At 40.3% G+C, this 25,704-nt stretch overlaps 1 protein-coding gene across 8 annotated transcripts in view; it reads right to left on the bottom strand.

Annotated features, from left to right (window-relative positions):
* The window catches only part of DIAPH3 (diaphanous related formin 3), a 543,512-nt gene that overhangs the window by 451,946 nt on the left and 65,862 nt on the right, over positions 1 to 25,704 (bottom strand). For 7 of the 8 annotated variants that reach the window (XM_081551708.1, XM_081551712.1, XM_081551711.1 and 4 more), the window contains one exon: positions 17,029 to 17,133. The exons of the other annotated variant lie outside the window; for it this stretch is intronic. In XM_081551708.1, coding sequence (XP_081407834.1) covers positions 17,029 to 17,133 — 105 coding nt within the window. The remainder of the gene's footprint in view (positions 1 to 17,028; positions 17,134 to 25,704) is intronic. 8 annotated transcript variants of the gene reach the window in all.

Raw genomic sequence — 25,704 nt, 5'->3', positions numbered from 1 at the left:
TCCCAGCATCAGGCTCTTTTCCAATGAGTCAGCTGTTTGCATGAAGTGGCCAAAGTATTGGAGTTTCAGCTTCAACATCAGTCCTTCCAATGAACACTCATGACTGATCTCCTTTAGGATGGACTGGTCGGATCTCCATGCAGTCCAAGGGACTCTCAAGAGTCTTTTCCAACACCACAGTTCAAAAGCATCAATTCTTCGGTGCTCAGCTTTCTTTATAGTCCAACTCTCACATCCATACATGATCACTGGAAAAACCATAGGCTAGACTAGACGGACCTTTGTTGACAAAGTAATGTGTCTGCTTTTTAATATGCTGTCTAGGTTGATCATAACTTTCCTTCCAAAGAGTAAGTGTCTTTTAATTTCATGGCTGCAATCACCATCTGCAGTGATCTTGGAGCCCCCAGAAAAATAAAGTGTGACACTGTTTCCACTGTTACCCCATCTATTTGCCATGAAGTGATGGGACCAGATGCCATGATTTTAGTTTTCTGAATGTTGAGCCTTAGGCCAACTTTTTCACTCTCCTCTTTCACTTTCATCAAGAGGCTCTTTAGTTCTTCTTCACTTTCTGCCATAAGGGTGGTGTCATCTGCATATCTGAGGTGATTGATATTTCTCCCGGCAATCTTGATTCTAGCTTGTGCTTCTTCCAGCCCAGCATTTCTCATGATGTTACTCTGCATATAAGTTAAATAAGCAGGGTGACAATATACAGCCTTGACGTACTCCTTTTCCTATTTGGAACCAGTCTGTTGTTCCATGTCCAGTTCTAACTGTTGCTTCCTGACTGCATACAGGTTTCTCAAGAGGCGGGTCAGGTGGTCTGGTATTCCCATCTCTTTCAGACTGTCTAACCTTGTTAAGAGAGTCATTTCAGAATTCACTTTCTAATTTGCAAGTCAGTATGTTATATTTTAAAATAATAAATAGAAAAATTTCTTCTACATCTCAGCAGTTTAAAGCCAAAGCAATTAAAGGAGAGGGAATTCCCTGGCAGTTCACTGGTTAGGACTCTGTGCTTTTATTACCAAGGGTGTGAGTTCAATCCCTGGTTTGGTTCAGCAACTAAGATCCCACAAGCCACTGGGCTCTATCTATAGACTAATTTTCAAATGAATTATAGGCACAAAAGTAGACTAATTTAGTAGGCAAATGAAATAACGAAGGAAAATATTCATTCAAAGTCAATTCTAGTTGGTTAGAGATACACAGAACCACATACTTAAGTAATACATTTTAAGTATTACATACTTAAGTAATGCATAATTAAGTAATACATACATACATACTTAATACATACATACATGCTTAATACATACATACTTAAGTAATACATTTAAAGTATTACATACTTAAGTAATACTTAAGTAATACATTTTCATTTAAGTAATACAGGTACATGCATAAGGGGTCACACATCACTTTTTACACTGCTGAACCACTTTAAAGCACAAGGTGACAGAAACTCTCAGACGCCTATGAACTCCATTTACATGGAGTACATCACTATAATTTTTAAAATGTATTCATATTCAAATCTGAGAAACATGATTCTTAGCTCATCAGGCCTGCTTAATTGCACCAACATCTGCAATCAATTTAAATTCTTTAAGATAGTCTTTCAGCGTTTCAAGTGATTTCATGCTGTGATAGATTTAACACACTCACTAATTTATAGACACATACAAGCAGCTGAGACCTGTTTTTCCATGGTGGGGTAAAGCATTGAAGGGCAGTCTGAATTTCCCAATGATCAATGGGATATAAATAACAATGCATTCTGCATAACTTATTTAAATTATATGAGATGGTAGCACTGCACAAACATAATATAGAAATTAAGACTAAAGCTAGTGCTTTATTTAATCATACTTGTACGTCATGGACCATTAAAAGATTTGATGACAGTTTATGAATGAAATAAGCAGCAAAACCTAGTGCTAGCAGTTGACATTACACAGGAAAATGTCATGCTTTAATGTGTCCTTCTCTCCCCTGACAGTCAACACTGGGTGGGGCAAGCAAGACGAACAATAGTAACAATTCAGAAACGGTTTTTAACCAAAGACACAAACTGACCTAAAATAAGGAAAAGAAAACGAGACTGAAAATCAGAAGATTAGAGGATCTGGGCAGGTGGGAGCAGCAGTATAGTTTTTGGATCTCCAAAGAAAAACAAACAAAACAACTAAATAGCAAAACCTAACAATATTGACCAATAAGGTATCTCCATGATCCTCAAAATCCAAGCATTTGGAGAGAAACCACTTAACAGTCACAAAATCTGCACAGCATCAAGGTCTGATGTAAAAAAGCAGAGAAGGCAACAAGACATCTGATGATGTGAAAACATATCAAAAACAGCCCAGAGCTATTCTTAAACAGTGTGAGAACAGCAGCTGAAACCAGGTGAGGTATGGCCCACACCAGCTCTGGATGAGGGTCAGAGGCAGGAAGATCTGCAGACAACTGGAGACGTCAGTGTCCTGTGAGGACGGCTGTCCCAACACTGCGGTCAGGGCTCCCTTCAGGGTCCCCAGGTGGAGAAAGTGCTGAGAGGGAAAGCAATACGGAACTGAGCAATCCTACTGACAAAAGCATAACCATAAACATGGCAAACTGCAACTCTCAATTTCAAAATGAACTAAGAGAGATTAATATAAATATGCTAGAAAGAAATGAGACAAATACCTAAAGCAGAATTATCAGGTTGATGCAAAAGTAACAGTGGTTTTGCATTGCTGAACTTTGTCATTTGACATTAGAACACATTCTTAAATAAATGTAGGTACACTTCATTTTAATGCACATTTATCGCTCTATGTTTTTTTGCTAATGACTTATTATTTGCTGTATATTTTATATTTCAGTTCAGTTCAGTTCAATTGCTCAGTTGTTCCTGACTCTTTGCGACCCCATGGACTGCAGCACGCCAGGCTTCCCTGTCCAACTCCTGGAGCTTGCTCAAACTCATGCCCATGGAGTCGGTGATGCCATCCAACCATCTCATCCTCTGTCATTTCCTTCTCCTGCCGCCTTCAATCTTTCCCAGCATCAGGATCTTTTCAATGAGTCAGCTCTTCGCATCAGGTGGCAAGAGTATTGGAGTTTTGGCTTCAGCATCAGTCCTTCCAGTGAATATACAGGACTGATTTCCTTTAGGATGGACTGGTTGGATCTCCTTGCAATCTAAGGGACTCTCAAGCATCTTCTCCAACACTCCAGTTGAAAAGCATCACTCTTCGGCACTCAGTTTTCTTTATAGTACAACTCTCACACCATACATGACTACTGGAAAAACCATAGCTTTGATTAGACAGACCGTTGTTGGCAAAGTAATGTCTCTGCTTTATAATATGCTGTCTAGGTTGATCATAGCTTTTCTTCCAAGGAGCAAGCGTCTTTTAATTTCATGGCTACAGTCACCATCTGCAGTGACTTTGGAGCCCAAAAAAATAGTCTCTCACTGTTTCCATTGTTTCCTCATCTATTTGCCATGAAGTGATGGGACCGACTGGTTCCAAATAGGAAAAGGAGTTCGTCAAGGCTGTATATTGTCACCCTGCTTATTTAACTTATATGCAGAGTACATCATGAGAAACTCTGGGCTGGAAGAAACACAAACTGGAATCAAGATTGTCGGGAGAAATATCAATAACCTCAGATATGCGGATGACACCACCCTTCTGGCAGAAAGTGAAGAAGAACTAAAGAGCCTCTTGATGAAAGTGAAAGAGGAGAGTGAAAAAGTTGGCTTAAAGCTCAGCGTTCAGAAAATTAAGATCATGGCATCTGGTCGCATCACTTCATGGGAAATAGAATGGGGAAACAGTGGAAACAGCGTCAGACTTTATTTTTTTGGGCTCCAAAATCACTGCTGATGGTGACTGCAGCCATGAAATTAAAAGACGCTTACTCCTTGGAAGGAAGGTTATGACCAACCTAGACAGCATATTTAAAAGCAGAGACATTACTTTGGCAACAAAGGTCTGTCTAGTCAAGGCTATGGTTTTTCCAGGGGTCATGTATGGATGTGAGAGTTGGACGGTGAAGAAAGCTGAGCACCGAAGAATTGATGCTTTTGAACTATGGTGTTGGAGAAGGCTCTTGAGAGTCCCTTGGACTGCAAGGAGATCCAACCAGTCCATCCTAAAGGAGATCAGTCCTGGGTGTTCATTGGAAGGACTGATGTTGAAGCTGAAACTCCAATACTTTGGCCACCTCATGTGAAGGGTTGACTCATTGGAAAAGACCCTAATGCTGGGAAGGATTGGGGGCAGGAGGTGAAGGGGATGACAGAGGATGAGATGGTTAGATGGCATCACCGACTCGATGGACATGGGTTTGGGTAAACTCGGGGAGTTGGTGATGGACAGGGAGGCCTGGCGTGCTGTGATTCATGGGGTCGCAAGGAGTCGGACACGACTGAGCGAATGCAATGACTGACTGATGGCACCGAACGCCATGATCTTAGTTTTCTGAATGTTGAGTTTTAAGCCAACTTTTTCACTCTCCTCTTTCACTTTCATCAAGAGGCTCTTTAGTTCTTCACATATTTCTTTTAGACTATGGAAATTATGTCAGACAAAAAGCAAATGCAGCAATTTTCTTATTTGAGTTCCAAATGGGTCATAAAGCAGCAGAGACAATTCACAACATCAACAGCACATCTGGCCTAGAAATTGCTAATGAATGTATGTTGCAGGGGTGGTTCAGGAAGTCTGCCTGGACGATGAGGGCAGAGGGGGCAGCCACTGCAATCTGATAGCAACCAACTGATAGCAGTCACTGGAGCTGATCCTCCACAGTCACACAAGAAGTTGCCAAGGAACTCAATGCTCACCAATGGTCACCCGGCCTTTGAAGCAAATTGGAAAGGTGAAAAAGCTTGATAAGTGGATTTCTCATGAGCTGACCAAATATAAAAAAAAAACTGTTGTTCTGAAGTGTCATGTTCTCTTATTCTATGCAACAACAACAAAACATTTTTCCATCAGATTGTGACGTGCAACAAAAGGTGGATTTTATACGACAACCAGAGACAACCAGCTCAGTGCTTGGGCTGAGAACAAGCTCCAAAGCACTTCCCAAAGACAAACCTGAACCCAAAACAGTCATGGTCACTGTTTGGTGGTCTGCGGCCAGTCTGATCCACTACAGCTTTCTGAATTGCAGTGAAACGATCACATCTGAGAAGTATGCTCAGCAAATCAAAGAGATGCACTGAAAACTGCCTCAACTGCAGCCAACACTGGTCAACAGAAAGGGCCCAATTCTTCTCCATGACAACAGGTGACCGCATGTGACACACCCAACCTGCACATCAGGTTACGAGGTTTCCTTTATGCACTGTGTTCACCTGACCTCTCACCCATTGGCTACCTCGTCTTCAAGCATCTTGACAGCTGTTTGCAGGGAAAACGCTTCCACAAGCACCAGAGGCAGAAAATGCTTTCCAAGAGTTCATCAAATTCCAAAGCATGGATTTTTTTGCTACAGGAATAAACACTTATTTCTTTTTGGCAAAAAATGTGTTAATTGTAATGGTTCCTATTTTGATTAATAGAGATATGGCTGAGCCTAGTTATACTGATTTAAAATTCAGGATCCAAAACCGCTATTACTTTTGTACCAATCTAATGTAAACGCTAAAAGAGTATAAAATGTAATGTCTATATGCTCCATGTAGATATAGTATAACAACAAAAACAGTTGGAGATGTGGACAGTAAATGTAAAAGAAAAAATTTTTAAACACATACACGTTTTTTTCCTTTGCTGTCTCTCCACTGAAAAGGTCTACAAACAGTAATTAACGCACTAGCAATAAGCATCCTTGACAGCCAGAGTGTTCTTACAGTATTATTTCCCACCAAAAGAAATGACTGACTCCAGGTCTAGTGTGGGAAAAGAGGAGAGTGCAGGTCATCTTATCTTACCGGATAGAAATGAAACAATGTAAAACAGCAGGGTCACCCCAAAATGACTAGGAGCCAGCTGGACAAGATCCCACTGGTTGAAGATGGGACAATTTGAGCTTCATTAATAATAATAATATTAAAAATAAAGAATCACCTTTATAGGATGATAGGGAACCAATTCAGTATCTTGAAAACTGGCAGAGAGAATCAAGGATTTATCCTAAATTTCCTATATCACACGGTAATCAGTATTTGAGAGAAAATGTCTCCTTATAAACATATTCCAACTAATAAATGAAATTAAAATTACAGAATTTTAACTATAAACTGTATATGAAGTAACCTCTGATACAGAACATGCTCCTACGGTCCTACCAAAGGGATCAAACCTGAGTCTGATCTAGCCTCTGAACTAGCTGCCATTTTGCAAGAAATAAAAAGGAAAGAGAAAGAGAAACATTAACGTCATCACGAGGATGCAATCCGTAAAATCTAGACTGCGTTAGATAAAATAAAGGGATGGAGAGGAACTTGAATATTAAAACACTGTTAAAGATATTCCAAATATCAAAATATAAGCAACAATAAATGGTGTCTGGTAATACAATTTCCAGTGATAAAATTAAAGAAAATCAAGGAAGTAATTCCTATAAAAGTCACGGTAGTGATTTAAGGAAAAAAAAGTAAGGTTTGACAGGGTAAATGATGGAGTTTCTAAGATGGCTGACAAGGTTCTGTTTATTGATATGGGTGATGTTCTTATAACTCATTAAGCTACATATTTATTTGTCAGTGTTTTCTATAACTCTGTTTTACTTTACAATAAAAAGGTTTAAAAATCAGAAACCCTAGTTTCTAGTCCTAACTACTATCTGGAGGTTGTCACATACTTCATTTGCAAAATGTTGAAATGCTCTAAGATAATTTCAGACCTAATATAAATAAAAGACCACCTGAGTAAATAAAAAAATCTCTACTATATGGAAGAGAATAACAAAACCATCCTTAACAAAAACAGCAAAATGATTTTTAACTCACTGATCAATGCACTACAGCTTTCCCAAAGGCTACCAAAAGAAAACTAGTTTAACAGTAATTATATACAACGAGTAGACAAAACCTTCCCTGGTGGCTCTAGTAGTAATGAACCTGCCTGGAGAAGGCAATGGCACCCCACTCCAGTACTCTTGCCTGGAAAATCCCATGGACGGAGGAGCCTGGTAGGCTGCAGTCCATGGGGTCGCTAAGAGTCGGACACGACTGAGCGACTTCACTTTCACTTTTCACTGTCATGCATTGGAGAAGGCAATGGCAACCCACTCCGGTGTTCTTGCCTGGAGAATCCCAGGGACAGCAGAGCCTGCTGGGCTGCCATCTATGGGGTCACACAGAGTCGGACACGACTGAGGTGACTTAGCAGCAGCAGCTAATAAAGGAGGCATAAGAGACCCAGCTTCAATACTTGGGTGAGGAAGATCCCCTGGAGGAGGAAATGGCAACCCACTCCAGCAGTCTTGCTTGGAGAATCCCATGGACAGAGGAGCCCGGCGGACTACAGTCCATGGGGTCGCAAAGAGTCAGATATGACCGAAGCAACTTAGCACACGTGCAAGCAGACAAAAATATTGTCTGAATTTACTTTTGGACAATTTCATACCTCACAGAATCCCGAGGACAGAATATCACACCAGTGAGGAAATGGTAGTGTATCAGGGAAGCACGAAATTAGGAAGGAAAGCCTTCTGTCCACAAGATGGCCAACCCGCTAAGGAGTTTTAAGCATGGATAGGATTTATTCTTTTTAGGAGTAAGTAAGAACTGAAAGTATGTCTATTAAGTATTAATACAAACCAAATTTAAGAGGAGTTTAAATTTATTGCCACCACTGAAACTTGAAAACCAGGCATACCCTCTTCCTCCCTGCTAGTATCTGTTCTACCAGGCATCTTTTTCCAAAAAAGACCAAGTTATTCCATCTGTTATAGTAGATAATCTTCCCCTACTTTGATGATTTTTCACAAGAGACCAACTGTCAGAGAATTTCTCTGTAGTTACAGTATGCTCTTTGAACATTCATTTTCACTTACACACATGCAAACTAGCCCAAAACACAGAGTTGCTTGATAACAGCTTCATGAGTAAATGTTCACCATGCTCAGCCTTTCAATCCTATTAATTTCTAGTCTTTGGCTGAACTCAGGTTACATGAAGACACCCAGTGATAAGGTTCACCTTGTCCAGTCGGGTAGTTCTCACCCTTGACTGTACTCTGGAATCACCAGGAGAGCATTACTAAATACTGATCCCTGGGTCCCACCTGACTTGATTGAAAATGATACAACCCAGACATCAAGATTTTTAAAGCTCCCCAAATGACTCTAATGGATATCAAGGTTGAGCACCACTGTTCCTCAAATAAAATTCTTTTCTGTTCTTTATTATAGATTGTTTGTTATTTCCACTGACATACTTTTTCCCTTTATTCACTGAAAAACAATCATACATACACAGCATTTTTCTCCATTTTTCACTTATTCCTCTAGAACCGCTCCTGCTTTCAGAAGGTCCATTCCATAAAGATACCTGCTCTTCCCTTTCATCTCCATCATAATCACAGGCCTCTTTCTTTCTGGCACTTTCAAAGCTTTCACTCCTTTTGCAGTTATTAGACATAAGATTAATTGTATTCATAAAATCTAAAAAGCAATCACAAACACAGCAAAATATCTTAGATTAAGCAACAGCTCAATAAGCAAGATGAAAACAATCTCACATGACCTCTAATGACACAATTGGAAAAGCACCATTGACCCTGTCAGGCTGTGAAATTCTAGTCCATTTTACTAATAACTAACAGTGTGTCTGTATCTGGTGAATCTTTTTTAAAGTGCTATAACAAAGGAAAAAATGTCTTAACTAACAGTAAGATTTTTAAAAAACCAAAAATATACAATTCTAGTTTGAATCCAATATAATTTCTTCCTATTAAAAAAGAAAAGATAACCGTCACCTTCATATTCAGTTCAGTTCAGTCGCTCAGTCGTGTCTAACTCTTTGTGACCCTATGAATTGCAGCACGCCAAGCCTCTCTGTCCATCACCAACTCCGAGTCTACCCAAACCCATGTCCATCGAGTCGGTGATGCCATCCAACCATCTCATCCTCTGTCGTCCCCTTCTCCTCCCACCCCCAATCCTACCCAGCATTAGGGTCTTTTCCAATGAGTCAACCCTTCACATGAGGTGGCCAAAGTATTGGAGTTTCAGTTTCAACATCAGACCTTCCAATGAACACCCAGGACTGATCTCTTTTAGGATGGATTGATTGGATCTCCTTGCAGTCCAAGGGACTCTCAAGAGTCTTCTTCAACACCACAGTTCAAAAGCATCAATTCTTCGGTGCTCAGCTTTCTTCACCATCCAACTCTCACATCCATACATGACCACTGGAAAAACCACAGCCTTGACTAGACGGACTTTTGTTGCCAAAGTAATGTCTCTGCTTTTAAATATGCTATCTAGGCTGGCCATAACCTTCCTTCCAAGGAGTAAGTGTCTTTTAATTTCATGGCTGCAATCACCATCAGCAGTGAGTGATTTTGGAGCCCAAAAAAATAAAGTCTGACACTGTTTCCACTGTTTCCCCATCTATTTCCCATGAAGTGATGGGACCAGATGCCATGATCTTAGTTTTCTGAACGTTGAGCTTTAAGCCAACTTTTTCACTCTCCTCTTTCACCTTCATCAAGAGGCTCTTTAGTTCTTCTTCACTTTCTGCCAGAAGGGTGGTGTCATCCGCATATCTGAGGTTATTGATATTTCTCCCGGCAATCTTGATTCCAGCTTGTGTTTCTTCCAGCCCAGAGTTTCTCATGATGTACTCTGCATATAAGTTAAATAAGCAAGGTGACAATATACAGCCTTGACGGACTCCTTTTCCTATTTGGAACCAGTCTGTTGTTCCATGTCCAGTTCTAACTGGTGCTTCCTGACCTGCATACAGGTTTCTCAAGAGACAGGTCAGATGGTCTGGTATTCCCATCTCTTTCAGAATTGTCCACAGTTTATTGTGATCCACACAGTCAAAGGCTTTGGCATAGTCAATAAAGCAGAAATAGATGTTTTTCTGGAACTCTCTTGCTTTTTCGATGATCCAGTGGATATTGGCAATTTGATCTCTGGTTCCTCTGCCTTTTCTAAAACCAGCTTGAACATCTGGAAGTTCACAGTTCACGTATTGCTGAAGCCTGGCTTGGAGAATTTTGAGCATTACTTTACTAGCATGTGAGATGAGTGCTATTGTGCGGTAGTTTGAGCATTCTTTGGCATTGCCTTTCTTTGGGATTGGAACGAAAACTGACCTTTTCCAGTCCTGTGGCCACTGCTGAGTTTTCCAAATTTGCTGGCATATTGAGTGCAGCACTTTCACAGCATCACCTTTGAGGATTTGAAATAGCTCAACTGGAATTCCATCACCTCCACTAGCTTTGTTCGTAGTGATGCTTTCTAAGGCCCACTTGACTTCACATTCCAGGATGTCTGGCTCTAGGTGAGTGATCACACCATCGTGATTATCTGGGTCGTGAAGGTCTTTTTTGTACAGTTCTTCTGTGTATTCTTGCCACCTCTTCTTAATATCTTCTGCTTCTGTTAGGTCCATACCATTTCATGCAAAGATAGGCCTTCATATTCATCTCCTGCCTAAACAAAAACACAATACAGTAACAACAGAGAGTACAATACGCTGCTGGTGCTGCTCAGACAACGGAGGCTGGGTGAATCTGAGCTGCTGGAGGATAAGTTTAGTTGTACATAAATAAAACCTGCCCTATAAAGGCACAAATGGAAATGAAAATGCAAGACAGATTAGGAAATCCTCTCAACAAGAAATTGGTCCATTGCTCTGAGGCTCTGAAATTTTCTCTCTTCAGCAAGCAAGACCTGAAGACAGACAGACAAAGTATCCCAAGAGCACTGATGATAAATAGGTAAGTGTCTAACACCAAGTACCAGGCACACACTTAACCAAGCTTTTATGTTGGAGGGGTGCTTTGATCAAATCCCAAACCTGAAATGTGAGCCAGAAAAACCCATGTTAATTCTACCAAGAATGTGTAACTAATTAAGATTTATCTAAGTTTCTGTTTTTAAATAACAGTAATGACAAAAAGTGAGAAAATAAAACAGAGACAACAACTTTATTGACCCATATCTGACAATGTTTCCAAAATTAACATATGAAACCGAACTCTAAAAAATAAAATACATACTAAAAGGTATGAAAATACCCTCACTGATATTACAATATTAACAAATCAAGTCTAGATTTTCTACCTAGAGAAAAAGCACACATACAAACGAGCATACAACTAATATTTCTTCAAAGCAGTTCTTTCCTGATCTGATCAAAATATGCCTAGAAGGCTGATAATGCAGAAAACCACGTCCTCCGTGTTTTGAGAATATCACATCCTACTGAGCTACAACAAGTGATAATACCTTTCAAAAAGACTTTTGAAGACTACATATACTCACCTATATACATACATACAAATATACGAACGTCTATAATCCTACATTTAAGGACTCAATGTACACTCAGTCAGTTCATCACACTTTTTGAAAAAATTTTGTTACAGTCTTTCTATGTGACTTTTAAAATTATGTCCTATAATACTTGTCATTGACCTTTATTTCTTACTAAAGAAGACTAAAGAAGAAATAATATTTAAGAAAGAATTCAAGGAGTAAAGTAAATGCCATCCAAACTTTTCTAACAGAGGAACCGTTGCAGTCACTTGATTCCACTCTAGACCTGAAAACCTAGGAAAGAAAAAAATTAGAAACCAAGTCAAAGGAAGCCAGTAAGCTTCCAGGAGCGCTTACAGAAGAGAGTTTCTGCTTCGTTCCCTGGGTAAAGCAATCCAAGAGGGCAAATAAAGACACCAACAGGGAATGAAGGATGGAGGTTCTAACTAGGCACGTTAGAAATGTGAGGTTGGGTCTTTTCTTTTCATCAAGCCCACCTAAAGTGAACTTGTTAACTGTAGCAGGGACAGATTCCGAAGACATACGGATGGGAGGGGGGTGGGGGGAAGCACGGGCTGAGGAGCCTGTAAAAACTTTTGATTCCAAGCTAGCACAATCCTCAGGAACTAGAAGTATACATTTTGAAGAAAGATTTTTAAAGCATTATATCTACAACCAAAAAAGACTATGTGCTGACAGGTGTCTGGTTGTAGTCTGTATAGAAGAGAACTTGCCTGAACAGTGTCATCATCTCAGTATATAAAAGTAAACTAGGTTAAAAGAAAAAAAAGGTGAATGGTCCTTCTTAGAGACACAGTGGTTCTTAAAGACATAATAAAGGTGTGAAGAAAGCTGAGCGCCAAAGAATTGATGCTTTTGAACTGTGGTGTTGGAGAAGACTCTTGAGAGTCCCTTGGACTGCAAGGAGATCCAATCAATCCATCCTAAAGGAGATCAATCCTGGGTGTTCATTGGAAGGACTGATGTTGAAGCTGAAACTCCAATACTTTGGCCACCTCATGAGAAGGGTTGACTCATTGGAAAAGACCCTAATGCTGGGTAGGATTGGGGGTGGGAGGAGAAGGGGACGACAGAGGATGAGATGGTTGGATGGCATCACCGACTCGATGGACATGGGTTTGGGTAGACTCCGGGAGTTGGTGATGGACAGAGAGGCCTGGTGTGCTGCAATTCATGGGGTTGCAAAGAGTCGGACACGACTGAGCGACTGAACTGAACTGAACTGAACTGAAAGGTGTTCACTACATAGGGTAAAACACAATGTCCTTCCAAACTCTTCAAATAATGTCTCTCCCTCTCTTCCCTGAAAACCAACGTCCCCACACCAGAAGCCCCTCCGCCTGTCCCTTCTCTCCTGATCCCCCGACTCCCCCACATCCCCACACCAGTCGCCCCTCCGCACCGTCCCTTCTCTCCTGGCGTGGCCGATTCTCCTCCTCACTCCCTCTCACCTGCTCTGACCTTCTTCCTTCTTCCAGAGGGTTTGCTTTCACTTTCTGAGATACAGGTTTTGGCCCCTCAGGTTGTCTCCATTTTGAATCACCACAAATCACCCTGAAAAACCCTAAAAGTGGAACAGCAAATTCTTTCTTCTCAACAGATGGGAAAGAGATTTTTACTAATCCTCTGCAGGCTGGATTCCCCAGTGGCTCAGCGGTAAAGAACCCCCTGCAATGCAGGAGACACACAGGAGACGCCAGTTCGATCCCTGGGTCAGGAAGATTCCATGCAGTAGGAAATGGCAAGTCATGTGTGTTCAGTCGTGTCCAACTCTTTGAGACTTATGGACTGCAGCCCACCAGGCTCCTCTGTCCATGGAATTTTCCAGGAAAGAGTACTGCCATTTCCTACACCAAGGGATCTTTCTGACCCAGGGATTGAACCCACGTCTCTTCCATCTCCTGTATCAGCAAGCAGATTCTTTACCACCAGTGCCACTTTCTTTTTGAAAGAAGTGTTCTCCAGTAATTCCCAGATGGTGCTAGTGGTAAAGAACTTTCCGGCCAATGCAGGAGACCTAAGAGACATGGGTTCAATCCCTCGGTCGAGAAGATACCCTGGACGGCATGGCAACCCACTCCAGTATTCTTGCCTGGAGAATCCCATGGACAGAGGAGCCTGGAGGGCTCCAGTCCATGGGGTCGCAAAGAATCGGACATGACTGAAGTGACTTAGCATGCATGCATACATGCATTCTGCAATAAACTTGCTGCTAAGCATCCAAGGCAAGTCATTTACCAAGAAATGGCCACCAAGCCTTGCAGTGAGTCCAAGGATCTTTTAAGATACTTCTTTGGATAGAAAGAGAAATTTCCAAAGGGAATTAAAGAGACAGCCCACATAAACAAAAGTACACCTGAATGGCCTACAGGATGTTTACAACAGCAAAGCAAAACCCAGCTCAAAGCAGCATAAATAAGAGCGGACATCACCTCCCGTAACAGCAGAATCTGGCACAGGACTGCACTGAGCCAGAGCAGCAGCTCCGTGGCATCGGTCGCCGAGCACCGCCCACCCCATCCCCATCATGACCAGCAGCAGGGAAGGCAGCCGTCCTGTCTGGTCCGGGAGAGCTTTCTCAGAATCCCCTCCACACCTGGCCGTCGGACTGCACGGGCCACGCCTGGATCACATACCCAGGCCTAGGAAGTTAGAAACATGTGAGTATGGCATTTTTAGTGTCTAAATACGATATCTGCGTAGTACATTTTAATAATATTTCCTAACTGAAGAAATTCAGTTGTACTATTTGGCCACCTAAACAGAAACTTGTAAGATCTTGAAAACAATCTAGTTTGACTGATGGCTTTTTTAGTGTTGGTTTTTTTTCACCCATTTTAAAGTCAACCAGATCTACTTCAGGGCTAATTTAAGGGTTAACATTGCTAAAGCGTTATCAAATCACCAACAGTAGGCATCAATACTATCTTCCAAAAGAGAATATTAATACTTACCCACAAAAGAGAATCTCAAAGCAAATTCTAAGGCTAAAATGGTAACATCTGACACAAACTTCCCACATTCTCTCTAGAACAACCTATCTATGAACTCATTGCTTTTCTCAGAGAAACTTTTTCAGTACTCATCAACCTAAATATACTGGCCTAACAAAGTCCACATCCCAGAGTTAATGAATGTGCTTTACTTCCACAGCAAAAATAGACGACTGGTCAGACTGAACTCTCTACAATGTTAACCATTTGCCAAATTATTCAGAACCATTCTAGGAGAGTCATGACCCTTCACACACCAATTAATAGCTTTAATCATACTTCAGATAGTTAATCTATTTCAATTCTGATAATCTAATTATCTAATTCTGGTAAATAAATTCCAACCCCAGTCCAAAATAATTAGAGGATTAAACTTTAAAATCAGTGAATGTGAGTTGAAACAGATCCACTGTGTAGAAGTTCAAAATGTTCTGTTCTATTAAAAAGTTTGCTTATCTGAAATTCCAGAATTAAACTGCACTACTATGCCAAGGTTTTCTAAACCAGTTCCAACTAACGTATTATCTCCTGTAATTATATTAAGTGGATTCATGCTTGTTGGATTTAAAATTTTCTAACAGGAGACTCTGCCCTGATGACTCTACAGAAAACATCCCCACTCCCCCTGCATTCCCCCCACGTCACACTTCACCTCCCATGACACATTTGTGTGTTTGTCACGTGTGTCCCATGTTGCTCCACACAACACAATGACACACTATCTTGGTGCTCAATCACTAGGGCCTTAAGTAGTGCCTTACGTACAGACACTTAATAAACATGTTTAGTGCATGTCTTAGAAATGCAGACTAACTAATAAGAAATTTGTATTTTACTAAGGTACATTTACTTACATTTTTAACTGTGTTTTGTAGTATAATGATTTCAACAGTAAGAATAATAAATCACAAAGAAAAATAAAAAATAAACAACTGCTACTACAACCTCTGCTACCACAAGAGGCAACCACCAGTTAAAAATCTGTTATGTTCTAATCACAGTTAATTTAATTCTAACAACAGGTCTATGGTGAAGTTAGTATTAGCTCCATCTTATATAGAAGGAGACTGAGGATCAGAAAGACAAAATTAGATGTCGAAGATCAAACAGAAGATAAATAGTCAGTCTATTTTTTTTCCTTTATTTATTTATTTTTTTTAATCTGTTGTTGTTATTGTTCCATTATCTGCCTTTCATTTGTCATCATGATGCACGCATGCTAAGTCGCTTCAGTCGTGTCCGACTCTGTGCGACCCCAAAGACGGCAGCCCACCAGGCTCCTCTGTCCCTGGGATTCTCCAGGCAAGAATACTGGAATGGGTTGCCATTTCCTTCTCCAATGCATGCATGCATGCTAAGTCGCTTCAGTCGTGTCTGACTCCATGCGACCCTACAGACGGCAGCCCACCAGGCTCCTCTGTCCAGAGAATTCTCCAGGCAAGAATACTGGAGTGGATTGCCATTTCCTTCTCCAAACAGTCAGTCTAAAACACAGTCAGTCTAAAGCCCCGCTGCTAATTTGGGATGGCTGAATATCATCACGGAACGAAAGCAATGCCCATCTCAGTGGCAGGATGCAGGCTCATCTACAGAAAGAGCTGGGAAAACACAGTACTCAGTGAATTCTACACCTGAACATCAGACTGCCAAACAATGAGACGTGCTTAAAAATTACACATCACTTGAGTCTTTCTTCCAAAAGAAATACCTGAGTCACTGAGTGGCCTAGTAGGTAAATGGAGTCACAGTATAAATAACTCAGGTTCTTGTAAGCCGGCCTTAGGTTAAAGTATCCCATGAAAGCAACAGTGTGTTTAGTGATTTTCCTCCAGTCCAGTTCTATTTTATGTTCAGCCAAAAGCATTCTATATTGTCTTTTTACTGAGCCTTGCTTCCTCATTAGCTTCCATTGTATATTTTTCATCCAATCCATTTAGTCACAATTCTCTGACTGGTCAAGCTCATTTGTTGTTCCATGAAATGAATTCTATATGCCAGTCATGTTTCTCAGACATTTAGTCATTACACCCACCCACATATTCCCTGTTTCCCTAGAAAAGCAGCAGCCATGTGGAGACGCAACGCTCCCCTCAGAGTCTACATTTATAATTCGTTACAAGCCAATTTTATCCACAGGGAAACTCACATTAAACATATGCCTCTAAGCCACGATTACGCATTCTGAGTTAGGCAGTTAGAGTCAAATCAGTCTCACTTTTCTACAATACAAATATTATCCTAATTTATAAGTGACATGAGAGATCAATACCCATCTTAATTCACTAACAAGGAGAGATGACCTAAAGTGAGCAGACCAAGCAACCACAGCACTTCTTAACACTGTGAATGGCTAAAAACTAAAAGCAGTTTAAAAGCCATAAGGTAAGAAATACTTTTAAATAAAACAAACTTACTATAATACTTGTACCTTTAATTATACATTCAAAAGCTCTCTGATTATAGTTGCCCACAAACTTAGGTGCCTCATTAGACAAACGTTATTGTTCGCTGTACTACGACATGTTTCAGCAGTATTTCTCAACTTGACAGCTTTACTTACTGTCTTGGAAGCAGTATTAATGTACTGCATCACCATTTCTTTTTTGATACTGAAGTCCTTTTCCCGCAATGGTGCCTTTTTATCTTCATTTAAATTCATATCTTCCTGGAAAACACAATTAAAAAGCCTTGTTTTAGAATCTAAGTAGAGCAGCAACTCTACATACACAATGAACAGAAAATCAATAATTTGTGACTAAAGCAGCAGTAATTGTTTTGGAATGATTTCCATGTAGCTCTGCCTGGAGGAATAAAGGAAGAAAGAAACTAGAGATACAGAGAAGAGTATTCTAGATCATTTGAGCAGATAAAATACTTACCAGAAAAACTTTTGAAATTCACAGCAGGCTAGTAAAATTACACTGACATCATTATAGATAATTAGACAGTTGAAGATTTCTGCCTTCCATAAACGTATTAGGATTTACAATATAATTGTGAAATATATAAAAATATATAAGCTTTTTTTTTAACAACAGTTGCACCTAAAGCCATCTTGCACCATTCTGAAAGCACTGTTTCATGTATCATAAAAATTAAAAGGTAAATAAGCCTATCCCTTTCCAGATTCTGATAAGCTGCAAGCACATACCAAATACTGAATACTGATCCCAACAAAAAGCACAGCATCCTACTGAACTGTCACTTCTTCACCCCAGCAAAGAAATGAAGTGTTAGTTGCTCAGTTGTGTCCGACTCTGCGACCCCATGGACTGTAGCCCACCAGGCTGGGTTGGGCTCCCAACTGTAGCCCACTGGAGTGGGTTGCCATTCCCTTCTCCAAAGGATCTTCCCAACTCAGGGATCAAACCCAGGTCTCCCACATTGCCGGCAGATTATTTATTTACTGTTTGAGCTATCCAGGAAACCTATCCCTATCAAAAACATACATTAATTAATTTATTTATTTATTGAAAATTCTAAATCACAGAAAAGTTGCTCTCATAAAAAGACGTACCACCTAAAAACCTACATTTCTTAACAGCACCATTCAAAATAAAGGTTTATGTAACCTAGATCCTGCTATAGGTCTAATTGTGACTAAAAAATACGAGTCAAGAATATCCAGATAAAGATATGAAATGCGACCAGAATCTATCAATTAAGCTGCTTAAGGAAAAGGCTATTCTGACAAAAGAAGGGAGGCTGACATAAGACAAAAGTGGCTGAAGGAGAGAGCAGTTCAAATGGTTTTCCATCTGATTTTAGCCTTGGGTCATTTGTGTGTGATACCAAGACATCTGAATGTATATAAACTCCATACCCTCTCAGAACTGGGCCCCTAAAAACTGGGGCTTTGGATCACCTAGGGAGGCTGAAAGCTAAAATTTTTTCTAAGTTTTGTAAGAGTGCTACAATTCAGACACTACAGTTTATATGCCTTTAGCTGACTCAGGTTTTGGCTACCAAACCTTTGAAGCACTATAAGTCAAAATTCCCTTCATTTCACCTTGATATAAAATTTAAGATCTTTGAAGTTGTTGCATTTGAAATTCCAATAAAAGGTAGTAATTAGTAATGTCACTCTTGGCTGTTCAGGTTAGAAACATCTTATTATGTGAATAATTATTTATTTTCTTTCTTTCGTTCTAAGCCAGTGATTTTCAACAGGTCTTAACACTACTTAGGAAGCATTTTGGAAATGTCTCAGGGCATTTCAGTTGTCATGGTGATTGAGGTGATGCTACCAGCATTTACAGGGGAAAGGTATGCTAGACATTCTGCAACAAATGGACTAGTCCTACACAACAAGGAGTTATCCTGCATCCCACTGAGAGATGCACAAAGAGAGAGGGAAAATCATAATTATCTAAGCCTAGACTCTAATTCAATGAAGTAACACATACAATGGAATTAATAGGTAAGTTGTTACATATTTAATATTTTATATTATATATCTTTAATACATATTGAATTTTCCAAAAATCCAACTACTGTGTCAATTATAGTTCCAGTCTTCATTTTAAGCTTCACCATTATTTGTGCTTCATTTCTGAAATTCAGGTATCCCAGGACAACACTGCTTGTGGTATCTGAATCAACAGAACAGAACACCACCTAAATCAACCTACATTGTAGCTGCTGTATTCACAGTGGCATGAGGCAAAGATTCCAGAATGTGACTTTATTGTACCTTTCTGAGTAGTCAATGGCCAGTGGTTTATATTATTCCCTGGTGGCTCAGCTACTAAAGAACCCTCCTGCTGATGCAGGAGACGCAGGAGACACAGGTTTGATCCCTTGGTCAGGAAGATCCCCTGGAGAAGGAAATGGCAACCTGCTCCAATATTCCATGGAAAATTCCATGGACAGAGGAGCCTGGCGGGCTACAGTTCATGGGGATCACAGAGCTGGACACACTTGAAAACACACACATATACTGTTTTATTACATAGTACAGTAAGGTGATAAATTGATTTTTTAATTGTGAGTGAAGATAGCTTATATGAGCTATAAAAAATATTAACTAAGGAAAACTAGCGAGGAAGTTAAGGAGCAATTGTTATAAAAGGTAGGAGTGGGTACATAAGAACATCCGTTTTAAATTATTCACTATGTTTTTTAGTTCCGATCTAATGCCCAAACATGATCCAGCCTCTTTAACCTGCAAATTAAAATACTTAATAGATACAGAAAAATAAAAAACAGAAAGCCCATTACTGTGACTGAAATCAAAACAAAATTGTAAGATAGAGACTTGTAAGAAAGAAAAGGCTATTGCTTTCTTTCGTGAAATGCCTTTTCAAGATGACATGGGCTTATACACAAAAGTTGTATATGTGGAATTAAGGAAGAAACCCAGAACTGCCATAAATAAATTAAATTATATATATATATATATAAACTGGAGAAGGAAATGGCAACCCACTCCAGTATTCTTGCCTGGAGAATCCCAGGGACGGGGGAGCCTGGTGGACTGCCGTCTATGGGGTCGCACAGAGTCGGACACGACTGAAGCGACTTAGCAGCAGTAGCAGCAGCATATATATAAACAGTGGCATCTGGATTCTCACTGGAGCCTGAATTGCAACAGGTAGTAGCTGTCCCTAGATGGAGAGACAACCTTGACAGCATCCATCAGTCAGCCACTGTCTGCAGAAACACAGCTCCCTGAAGCCACAGCTCTGGGTTAAGAAGGCAGCAGTGAGCCGCCAGGAGCCAACACGCACACCCAAGCGCGCCTGTGCCGGCCACGAGGAGGGGGTCTCGGAGGGGCACCAACAGCAGCCATGAGCCGCCAGGAGCCAACACGCACACCCGAGCGCGCCTGCGCCGGCCACACAGAGGGGGACTCAGAGGGGCAGCAACAGAATCCACACCGGCCACGCGGAGGGGGACTCGGAGGGGCAACAACAGCATCCACTACACCGTTTGAGAACAACTTACTTAGTAGTGGAACAAGGTTACTTTCTAAGCAGAACTGATAATACAGAGATCCTCATGCATGGCTGACACAAGTAACATAAACTTCTGCATGTTTACCAACTCTTCCATTCAAACATAGGTCAATACACCTGTACATTGTATGGACACAAAAGGACACTGTAGTTACAGATTTTATAAAAGCCCTAAAAAACAGTTTACTTCCATATGTGCAAATATTGATATATAATTCATTAAATACCTATAATAAATAAAATAATGAACAAATAATGCATAGAATACATAACTGTACAAGGCCTGAGGAATACTTTGAATGAGACTAATACTTCCATGGATATAAAGATAAATATCTATTTCCTTAATTGGAAAAACCTTATCAGTTGGCTATTTAACAGAATATATCTCATTCAAAAATATTTTTTAAGCAGTTATCAATCACAACTTCAGTTTTGATCAGCCTAAAGAGTAATTATCAGTTTTGTTGCTAACGTTCTATTAATGCCTTAGTAACATACATTATAAATTAATTCATTTATAGCACTACCTTCATATACATGTTTAAACACAATTTTTTGCCTGGGGAAATTGGGAGTTGCAGCACCAAAAAGTAATTTTCCTCTAGTTAATTACTTTCTAATTAAAAACTACACCTAAATTGAATCACTGTGCTATTTCACTATGTGAGTCTGACTGGCACTAGGGGCAGATTTCAAAAATACAGGGAAGAAATACTGAAGGAAAAAGTATTGAGAGGTATGATACAAAATAAGCAGGATTCTTGGAAAGTGTCAAGATTATCAGAGATGAAGAAGTACCACTGATGAGGAGATGAAAGAGACACGGCAAACCAAACACAAAGGGATGCTGGGCTGGATCTCAGAAAAGCAAAAGCACTTGAGTGGGTAAACTGCCAACATCTGAATCAAGTCTGTGGTTTAGTAAGAACCAACATTAATTTCTTAGTATTAATAACTGCACTAAAGTTATAAAAGACGTTGGCATTCGAGGAAGTTGGGTGAAGGGTATAAAAGAATCCTCCGTACTGTTTTTGCAACTCTACTAAGACTATTTCAAAATAAAGTTCTTAAAAACTAAATTAAAATATTCATAAAAATTCTGCTATACAAAACAACTTGAAAAGAACAAGAAAAATGGAACATCCCACATTTTTAAAAAATATAGTAATTTTGGGGGAATTCCCTGGCAACCCAGGGGTTAGGACTGTGCACTCTCACTGCCAAGGGCCAGGGTTCAACCCCTGGCCAGGGAACTAAGATCCCACAAGCTGCACAGTGAGGCTAAAAACAAAAAATATATATATAGCAATTTTTTTAAAGTCCACTAAATAAAAGGAGTACATTTGTAGTGTATTTGCTTACAGTAAATACACACAAACTTGATAGAGGAGAGGGAAGTCAAGAAACCGCTATCAGGACAACTCTGAGTCAGACACGCATTAACAGAAGTCCATCGGAAACCTGAAGGTTGGGTATCGTTTGGAGTCTTCCAAACCACGGAGTGCAAGCTGACCACATGTCCTCCCATATCCACCCCAATGTGCTGGGAACTGTCCTCTCACTCACCTTCCCAGCATCCCTTGCTGCATCTTTTCACCAGGACCTGGCATGTCTCTAACCTTAAACAATGGTTCAGTGCGAGCCAGGCACCACGCTGCAACACTCAGCACCATTGGCTTAATACTCAGGAATGACCCTTTGGGTTATGGCCTGTCTATTCTTTAATGATTAGAGAAGTGAGACGGAAGGAAGTTCTGTAGGCTTACCGTAAGCCTTGCAGCTCAGATTTGTGCCTCCATTCTTATTTCCATATTGTGTATCTCCATTATCTGAAGCCCCCCTTCCTTCGGGGCTAAGGTCATCTAACACCCTCGGTAGTGGATTCCCTCTATTGCCCATGCTGTGACACCCCTCCTGGCTTCTCCACAACCAGCAATCCTCATTTCCACTTTCCTCACCCATGCTCTTCATGACCACACCTGGGCTTTTTCTTTATTTAAAATCGGTCCTACCTCAAGTATCATCATATCTCCAAGATCCTCTTCTCTGACCACAATCTTCCATCTTTTCACTTCTCCCGCTTCCAAGCCACCTATTTCTCGACCTCAGTGAAACCTCAGTGTTATGACCCACTCCATTATCTCCCAAGCAGGCTAACTCTGTGGTCCACCTGTTCCTATAACATTGATGGGAAATCATTGATGGGAAATCATAGGAATTTCTCCTCACATTCCCTAGAGTACTTATTTCAAACTGGCCATTCTCCAGGAGCTATAAAACCATCACGTCTACCTATCATTTTCAGTAAGCACATTTTAATTTTCTCCATGAAAAGGAACACACCATTCAATTTCTTGTCTGTTCTATTACCAATTTATTTGTATACTCATTCTTCTGTACCAACTCCTGCATCAATCCAAAGATAATCCCACTCATTTACGCTCTGGATCCTCTTTCCTCTCCCCTCCTAAAAGGGCACTGCACATCAATTACCTTGCTTCAATCCCATTTCACTAAATTCTTCTAGTTGGGTCTCATTATATAAAGATGGTAATCCTAAATGGATTAAAAATTAAAAGAAAAAAGCCTCCCCTCGACCCTAGCTCTCCTTTATATATTCCTTTCTTTTTCCTCCTTCACAGATAATTTTTAAAAGATTTCCTTTCTTCACTTGTTGTGTCATTCACAATGCATATACTTTTTAGATATCTATCAAATGAAGTATCACAAAAACTCCCAAATAGAATTTGCTAAACTTCTTTTGGGGCAGGTAGTTTTCTGGGAGATGGAGCTGGAGCCAGAGATATTAATCGGAGTCTGAGACTAGAACAATGATGGGAACCAGGCCCAGCTCCAGAGGCAGGGTCTCCAGGCGGTGGCACCAGCACTGGCCAAGCTCAAAGCCCGTCGTGTCTTCAGGGAGCACCAGCAGAAGCACAGGCCACCACGGACCCCGATCAGGTTGCGTGCGGCTGAGCCCCGCACAGCAGCCCCTGCTCGAGAGGCGAATAAGGCTGAGACACGCCGAGACCAGACTGGGTGACCGTGCTGTGCTGCGTCCTCTTAGAGGAAAGAAGGGGCACACATTTCTCTAACCTGCACAAGAACACCAAATGGGCAGTTGTGGCCCTGACCTGGAAGCCAGGTCAGTGACATGGAGTCGAGCCAGCAGGTTTTAAGATGCTCCAGAGAACTCTTCCTATGTGTCAGATGGGGCTGGAAGTTCCCACCAACCAGGATAATCCAAGTTCGCTACTATCTTTACATACCTTGACTCCATCCTAGGCTGATAAAACACTGACACAAAATATACACCTTCCACATTTTCTTTGGCAAAACTGAGAAAGAGAAACAGATGTAATCTTAATACTCATGTACACACAGACAACTAGTGAGCACCGAGGAGTAATCAAGCAGAGAACGGCAAACAGAGAGTGGACATTGTTTCAACTGAACTACAAACATTAGACTATTTTCATTCATGAATGTGGATTTTACAAGACAGCATTTTCATTAAATTTACATACATCAAGTTGAGTGGGATAGTTAACGCCATGGAGAGTCAGACTAAATTTAAAATGATTGACTATTTGGAGAATTAAGTGAATATACAAGCAGCAAGTTGAAGATGGTCAGGTGCAAGGAAATTCACCCAGAGTGGAAAAACACTACAGACAAGCAGAAGCATGACTAGCGTTATAAAATAGGTGCTAGAAAAACAGTACAATAGTGGATCAAAACATCCGTATGGATGAATAAGCAAAATATTAAAATGTAAAAACTGGAAGCAGAGCAATACCAAAATCAAACATTCTTACTAAGTCAACAGTTATCATCTGATTTCAATAGTGTTCAATGCTTGTTCCATGGGTTAAAGCCAAAATAATTGTTCTTGGTAGCAGTTTTGCTAAATTTTTTTCCAGTAGAGCCACAAATTGGTTAAGCATTTTAAGAAGTCCACAATGACCCCCTAATTACTTCTCCTGAGACCTCAGAGCTCAACATACTATAAGCACAGTTTCACCCATGTTTCTTCTGAAAGTGTGATGCTGCCCTTCACCACACTGGAATTCAGCTTCCCCACCACACCATGTCAGAAGGTCTTGCTGATGCTTACCCCTACTGAGCTATGTTCTTACCACCAGGAACGGTGTAGCACCAAATGCAAAATCGAAGACTTCATGATCTCATTCCATGTAATCATATACTCTCAAACAGTGCCCAGTAACTGAATCTCATATAGCTCTGCAATTTAATAAACTGCATTCTTAGATTAAGCTTAAGTAAAATCAGAAAACCTGTAAAAGATAAATACAGCCAAAACCCTGGAACTTGGAATTAACTTTATTACTACTTTATATTCAAGATGCCCATAAATGTGCTAAAGCTATAAAACAGCTTTTCTTTCTTTGTCCATCATTTTTACTGTGTTCTTATATAAGTGTTAGTTGCTCAATAGTGTCCAACTCTTTGCAACCCCATGGACTGAAGCCTTCCAGGCTCCTCTCTCCATGGAATTCTCCAGGCAAGAATACAGGAGTGGGTTGCCATTTCCTTCTCCAGGAGATCTTCCCAACCCAGGGATCAAACCCGGGTCTCCAGCATTGCAGGCAGACTCTTTACCATCTGAGCCACCAGGGAAGCTCATGTTCTTGCACAAGCCTTTATAATAATCCTTTCATTTTTATACAAAACTATGATCATGAAGAGTCAGTTTTTTGGTTTCACCAATAGTGGGGTTAGATTCACTATTCTATTCTCAATGTCCTTACTCAATCCAATTAAAATTAACAGAAAATCAGATGGCTGGCTCAGTAACAGAATTGCAGCCAGAAAACAGCATTTACCCAGAGGTTGACAGTGAATTCATAAAATTCTTATCCAACCAAATATTCTTTCTAACTGGAGCTTACACAAAGAGTTCAAACTATCTCCATTTGAAACCAAATTTCAATTTAATCTAAAGCCAGTATCAGAGACAAACACACAAGAAACTTAAGTATCATTTTTTCACATACTATAAATTTCAGCAGAACAGACAAGAAATGAGAGGAATATGCAGCAAGCTGCTCAACTCTAATTTATTTTAGAATAATCTGGTTGGAACTGTTCAAGCTTATGCATAAGCACCTACAATCACAGCTGTTACAGAGTCCAGCAGAAAAGAACACTGCTACTTATAAAAGGGGTTTAACTCACTTATTTGCTCTCCACAAATGGCCATTTCTTCATAAATTACATAAAGGATAATTAAAGGGTCATCTGACAAAACACAA

This window comes from Giraffa tippelskirchi, chromosome 12 (genome assembly GCF_054371585.1).
Source record: "Giraffa tippelskirchi isolate mGirTip1 chromosome 12, T2T-mGirTip1v1.2.pri, whole genome shotgun sequence".
NCBI lineage: Eukaryota > Metazoa > Chordata > Mammalia > Artiodactyla > Giraffidae > Giraffa > Giraffa tippelskirchi.
This window is presented reverse-complemented; position numbering and strand designations above follow the sequence as displayed.